General features: G+C 40.4%; 1 protein-coding gene across 1 annotated transcript; it reads right to left on the reverse strand.

The window, feature by feature from the left end:
* Nucleotides 1-396: 396 nt before the first annotated feature.
* Nucleotides 397-6,550, reverse strand: LOC119073336 (breast cancer type 2 susceptibility protein homolog). Its single transcript, XM_037178731.1, has 6 exons — nt 5,140-6,550; nt 5,004-5,081; nt 2,341-4,940; nt 2,075-2,279; nt 1,544-1,779; nt 397-1,486 (listed from the first exon to the last, which is right to left on the reverse strand). The coding sequence occupies exons 1-6, from the start codon at nt 6,458-6,460 to the stop codon at nt 473-475; spliced, it is 5,454 nt and encodes a 1,817-aa protein (XP_037034626.1). The 5' UTR covers nt 6,461-6,550; the 3' UTR covers nt 397-472.
* Between the last annotated feature and the right edge of the window lie 276 nt (nt 6,551-6,826).

The following is a 6,826-nucleotide window of genomic DNA, read 5'->3' on the forward strand; positions in this document are numbered from 1 at the left end:
TATATGATGAGCTTCGTTTGAAGCACTTAAGAAACTTTATTTACAAGTTTATCTCCTTCTCTCTCAATTATTTCATTCCAAAAGTATTTCGCAAAACTTCATTCCATTAAAATGCGTGGTGACTGGTGACATACATGTGCTATTTTCATCTCAATGGCTTGGTTTGGTGGTAATTTCCAGGGGTAATTCCTTATAATCATTGCTATGCAGGCGAAAGTTTTTTTCTGGATGAGATGATTGAACAACAAACTTTCAGTGAAGTAGATACGACATCGAGAAGTTGAGTAGTGAAACGTTATTGAACCTAGATCAGTTCGAATTAGACACAAGACACTGACCTACAAGTTGTAACATTAGGATTGAATGGGGATTTTTTCTCAAATAAAACTTCGCTGGTTTAAAATGACTTAAGAAAATAACAAAAATTTATTTCAAGATTCTCATTTGTGTTTTTGAAATTTGACAAGTTTTCTTAGAGATTTGTAACGGGCAGTTTAAAACTTTTATTCAAAATATCAATTTTCAAGGGAGGTGTCGCCATTCCATCGCCGTATTTGTTTAACATTTCGATTCGACTTTGATTACTCAAAGACGAACGACCAGGTCGTGGTGAAAAATCGGTTGGTGTCTTCAGTAACGAAGATGTCGATTGCAGTAAGGATGACGAATTATTGGAATGAATTGGTGTTGATAGGCACGATGAATTGAATGATCTTACTTTTTCCATACAAGATTCGATGAACTCGTTCACATCAACATTAGCGAATTGCTCTTTTAAGGTAGTTATGGCACTGGACAGCTCGGCTGATTGGGGATTTTCGATGAATAGCGTATATTCGGTGGTGTATGTGCACGGTATCGACTTGCTGTTGCTAGATTTTCGCCATTGCAAATTTTTGATTGCCAGAAAACGTTTCGGTTGCAGTACATCTTCATACGCAAAATCTTTGATGCTCTGCCAGAAATTGATGCACATGATGTTATGGTTACTATCGGCAATGTACACGGGCTGAAGACTGTGTAAACTTTCACCCACATGAATAACAAAGCCGGTGGTATCCAATTCGTTCAAGGCGAGATGGTCAATGGAAACTATTTCGGAAATACTGATGTGACGTCGCAACAGTGACCTAGGTACCCGAGTGACCACATTCAATTTTCGGAAATTTGCATTTCTCCCTGCATAGATCTGAAGCTCGGACAAATGTGCACCACGTGACGATGATCCGGTCAAATCAAAAACTGATTCTTCTTTTATTTGAGAAAGGATTTCCTCTGTTGGCTTCCAAACCGTTACCACAGCAGTTTTATCGTAGAACATTTCGTCGGTTATTTTAAACCTCAACAACGGCACAAACTTTTTATGACCTTTATCGATCGCTGCCAGTTTCTTCTTCACCCTAGCGTTGATCTCTTCGCTTCGCAGGCAATTGACTTTCTCTTTATGATTGAGAACCATCGTCTTTTGAGTGTTGGTTAACTCGCCCTGATGAATTGAATGGGTTTATTGACTAATCTTATTTAAAATATAGAAGACGATTACCTCTATGCGTTCCGGATCGTTATCGTTATCCAATAGTTCGCATAAATAAGCCGGATCGGTTATGGAAGATAGTTCTGCCAGTTTGATGATTTTCCTAGGGCGATTCTCGTAACGAGCACACTTTTCCTCTTCTTCGAAGTCTCTGGTTACTTCATTGATGATTTTTTCGAGAATTGTCGATTTTTCACGTTCATCGTTTATGCTGCGACGTCGCTCGACCTTCTCAGAGTGTACATCTAAAATGGAAAACAGACGGCTATATCATCTACTATGGACAACAGCGAAGAAATAAATTGGCCATGGCCATGAGCCCAAGTTGGTAAAATTTAAGTTAAAAGAAGCGATACACTCGATGATGATGCTTGACGTGTTTTGCTAAATGATTTTTTGGATTTTAACGGAAAACGGAGTGCCTTTAGCGGCACAATCATCGGACAGAAAATCTTTTACTTCGTTTCTTTTAACATTAATTCAATATAATACTTCCTGCGGTCAGATCATCAATTATATTTGTCGATAATAGTCACTTACCAGCCAAATTCTTCGGATCAATGTATACCACCGGATACACACGTAGTACACAGATTCGCAGTTTGGTTATGTTCCCGCCATTGCCCCACACCGACCGTAAGCTGATTTTGAATGGTTCCGGATTTTCACAGTAACCCAGCGTCGAGTCCCACCGAGCACGACGTGTAGAATTTGCATGAATTTTCAATTTCACATTGGCAGGCACCTGAACGTTCAAAAGGGAGGTTGAGAACAAATTCATTTCTTGGCTTTGCTCAGAAACTTACGTCTAACGGATGGCATCCTTCGCTTAAGTTTATTGTGTTAGCACCTTGAATGACTAGTTTCGTACCGATTTTAATTTTTCCCTCATTGACCAGCCTTTTCATTCCGAAGTCCAAAGTCGACGATAAACTGTACCAGCCATCGGACAGTTCTACTTCATATTCGCTGCTACTTTTCGTTATTCCAGCCACAAAGAGAATCATCCGTTTTTCCGGTACGTCATCCATCTCGCATATTTTCCGAATGGCTGAACGTTCAACACGGTCAATTTCACGCTCGTAACGGTATTTCATTTGCAGCATTAGATTCTCCAGTGTTAAAGCCTTTCCAGCAAAACGATGCGGGAATGATCGTTCCATAGCGGCTAGCTTGACCACAATCCATTTCATATTGTTTTCGATCCATTTGGTATGGATGAGCGCAGGATCGACACTGGGACAACTTAGGAAAGCGGTTGATATTTCGGTTAGACCGATTTGGCAATTTTCATCCATTATGACTACGATGTCGTCTTGAAGATGGATTCCGTTTATGTTTTCCCGACAAACTTCATCCGAATAATGTTCCCACGCGTTGAACCTAAATTTCGTGGCATTATCAACAGTTACATTTAGGACGTTGTTGGTGATATTGGCACCTGTTACGGGCTTATTTACCGGACGACTATGCTCTACGAATTCTTTCCAATTGACTTTAGTTGATGTCAGCTTACTGATGAACAATGAACTCGGCACAGCTTTGACATTGGTCTTTTTCGCAATACTTTGTTGTTGCTCTTTGATTGCCGTCGTTCTTAATGACTTGACTTGTGGAGACACCTTAATTTTAATAGTCTCTGGAAGGATGTTTGACTCAACATCATCTTCACGGGCAATGTCGTCAAATTTTTCGACCAATCTCCGTTGCTTTAATCTGCTTCGAAAGTTTTCGCTTTTGCTGACTGGTGTTGATGAGGCAGTTAGTTCGGCCATAAATCCAGAAGCGAAGCCAGGAGTATGTTCCTTCAACTGAACGTCCGGATTAGCTAACGTCAGTTCGTCGTCCTCCATGATTGCTGCCGCACTTTCTCTGCCGATTTGCGAATATGTTTTTAGATTATTCGTTGGTGTAACGCACACGTTGGTCTTACAAGATGTTGGTGTACTGGTTGCATTGAACATTCCGTGAACACTGTCCTTATCATCGATTGACAGAACAGGCTTAGCGACGGCATTTTCTTTTGATGTTTCTAATTTGCGTAAACTATTCATCATTGACATCTTTCGCATAGGACTTGGTTTGATGAACGTATCCACTGAAAATTTCTTCGACAAATTGTCCGCCTCCCTTTGTGGAGTGTTTGTCACTTCTCGAAAGAGATCGGTTGAATTCCATTGCTTCTTTGGATTGTCTCCGACATTGTGAACCGGATTGGAAAATAAAGACCTTGAAATTGGCGTTTTTCTCGATTCATTTGTGGAACTTGAAGCCATGGTGCTCTTACTGTGTGCACAGTCATCGATCCAATGGTTCATATTTTGCAATTCATCAGGAGTGACATTCACATCATCGAAAATGGAAATTATCTTCGATAACTGTGCCGATGGCATTGACATATGTTTTCCTCCAGCGGTTGTGAAGCCCTTAAACGTCGGTTTTGGATTGAAATCGTTTCGTTCTTGTCCCAAGGAATCATTTGTTGCATCAATTACATCACGATGGCTGATCCAAGTGTCCATACCATTCAATTCGTTTTCAGCAATTGCAATGCTCTGTAGAATGTTCTTGTGCTTGGATATCATCGTTGACGGCACTGGAATTTGTTTTCCCCGAGCAGTTGCGAAGCCTGTTAACGGTGCCTTCGAATTTGCACTGAACTCATTGTTTCGTTGTTCGTCGTCAATCCAAATATTCATTTTCTTGAGGTCATCTTCATTAACGTTGACACTGTCGAAAATGTTGGTTTTCTTCAACATCATATCTGAGGAGACAGGTATATTTCTACCACGAGCGGTTGTGAAACCTTTGCACATTGACCCTGGATTGAATTCCCAATTCCGAAGCGAAAAATCATTTGTTTCGCCATTGAGATCGTTGACTTCATTCCAAACACCCATTTTCATGAGCTCGTCGCCATTAACCGAAATATCCTGGAGTGTATCCGCCTTCTTCGATATCATTGTAGGTGACACCGAAATCCGTTTTCCCCGAGCAGTTGCGAAGCCACCATAGGTTGAATTTGTTCTCAGATTGAGATTTCCTTGATTGAGCACTGCAACGTCGTTTTTACGTTCGTCGCCGAAATAATTATTCATTTGCATGATTTCATCTTCGGAAACGTTCACACTGTCGAAAATGTTGGTTTTCTTCAATATCAACTCTGAAGCGACAGGTATACGAACTCCTCCAGCGGTTGTGAAGCCAGCTACCGCTGAATTTCCTGAGACGATCGAAAAGCCTGCAAACATTACGTTTGGATTGTGTTCTGTTTCCCGGCATTGTGGTCTGATTGGAAAACTCAAACAGCTTGTCGAAGGTTCGGTGTTACGTGGATTTGATGTAATGTCAAACTCTCTGTCGATATCGTCGAATATGTTAGTCCGTCTTCCGAATCCTCTGGTTGCTAGAATGCAGATTCAATATTTTTCATGACGAAAGTGGAAAGTCTGACTGACAACGAATTTACCTGCTTCAGTCTGCATCTCGACATAATTGGATTCGGTGCATATTTTACCATTGAACAGTCTTCTCTGGTAACAGTCCTCTACAATTTAGATTAGCTTTAGATTAGACAACTTAAGATCGATCTTTGACAAACGTACCGTTTGCTGATATGGTTGCCGTAGGCTTCTCGTAGTCGACTTCTTCTTTGGAAATATATTGCTGCGTTTGATAGTTAGCAAATAAGTCGTCATCTTCCATTAATAAAAGCTGTTCAGTATTGTCGGTATGAGAAGGTATGGGTGTGTAGCTGCTCTCTGAATCCGTATCGAATTCATTGAATCTTTCCGGTAAAGTAATTGACTCCAATGCCGAAAATTTCCTATAGCACTTGACGAAGAATTCCGGCAACGTAATCGAAACCGGTTCACCGGTCAAATCCGGTCCATCGAATCCCAAAAAGTCTTCTTCATCATCCAAACTGGTTCTAGATACGGTCAAATCGACGCTTCTCAAATTCATTGCAGTAGATTCTGTTGCATCGATATTGTTTCCGTCCAAAGCTGTTTCGCACGATTGAGAGAAAAATTTGCTTAAATTTTGAATGTTGTCGACAATGTTCATGCTCTCATCAAAATCGTCGTCGTCGTTGGCATCAGCTGGATCATTTGGTTTCTGACAAAGTTCTGGACGGACATTTGCTCCAACGGTTTCATTGTATACCGGTGAGGTAGCTGGTGAAGCTTTTCTCAAATCGTTGACTAACTTTCCTCTGTGATCTGAATTGTGCATACGACAGTACGTCCTCTTGCATCGCTTTCTGTTGAATTTAAATTTTGGACTAAGCTGCACCACTTCGCTTTGTGTCTTCTGAATTTTCGTCGGACTTGGTGATGACCAATCAGACAGAATTGATTCCAAAACCGAACTAGGACGTTTTAATGAATCGCGACCAACGGTGGCACTTTCTATCGATTGTTCATTGTGGGCGACATCGGAAATTACTCCATCCAATCGAGTTGAAACGTTCGGCACTTCCTTAGTATTGTTGTTGTCTCGAACTGAATTATCGATTTGTTTGATTTCTGACTCATGAAACTCCTTTATCGCGTCATCAACTTTTCGAAACTGTGACTCTGTGACGTCCCACTCACTTTCTTCGATATCATTCTGATGAGTTGCTCTTGCTGCACACAATTGACTAACACTCAAAAAATCAGCAGGCCCCGACATTCTGAATTCATTTCCGAGTGTTCGATGCGAGCGACCATTTTTGGGGACAAATTGAACTTTATCATTTTCTTCCAGCAAATAAGCAGATTGCCACATTCTGCTACAGAACGGAAAATCGCTGTCTTCAATTGTGTCCTGATGTTCCTGATTGTCTCCGCCGGTTAACGATATTTTTTCAATAGCACGACGTCTGGACAGTTTTTTTCGCTTTCTCTGCGATGTAGGACTCGCTTCAATTTCTTCATCCATTCAACGAATTGTTAAGAGTTTTGGATGTTATTATTAAGTAAAAACAAACGAAAATATTAAAAACACAAGTTGTGACAGTTGGCAGTGATAAAATAACAGGGTTGCACAAGATTAAATGTACCAAAATGTAAATACGTATACCAGTACCACTGCTTTATTTTGCTGACATCTAAGTTTGAGTCAGAGTACTAATGGTTACGAACGTTTTGTTTTCGCGCAAAAATTTGATTGTGCTCGTTTGCCATGTATGAAATGACGTTGGTTTGTTGCGTGAGATCTTTCAAAATATAGTTAAACGTATGTGGCATGTTCTTTTGTAACATTTTCGTGCATGGTATTTTTTCAATGCAAAATAAAGATATTTTA

Source organism: Bradysia coprophila, unplaced genomic scaffold (assembly GCF_014529535.1).
Source record: "Bradysia coprophila strain Holo2 unplaced genomic scaffold, BU_Bcop_v1 contig_138, whole genome shotgun sequence".
In the NCBI taxonomy this organism is placed as follows: Eukaryota; Metazoa; Arthropoda; class Insecta; order Diptera; family Sciaridae; genus Bradysia; species Bradysia coprophila.

Bases quoted from the DNA above. Each gene is read 5' to 3' on its own strand.
- LOC119073336 (XM_037178731.1), bottom strand. From the start codon at position 6,460: ATGGATGAAGAAATTGAAGCGAGTCCTACATCGCAGAGAAAGCGAAAA. The intron at 4,941-5,003 runs GTAAATTCGTTG...TCTGCATTCTAG, and splicing joins CGAGATGCAGACTGAAGCAG to CAACCAGAGGATTCGGAAGA. The intron at 2,280-2,340 runs GTAAGTTTCTGA...TTGAACGTTCAG, and splicing joins AAGGATGCCATCCGTTAGAC to GTGCCTGCCAATGTGAAATT.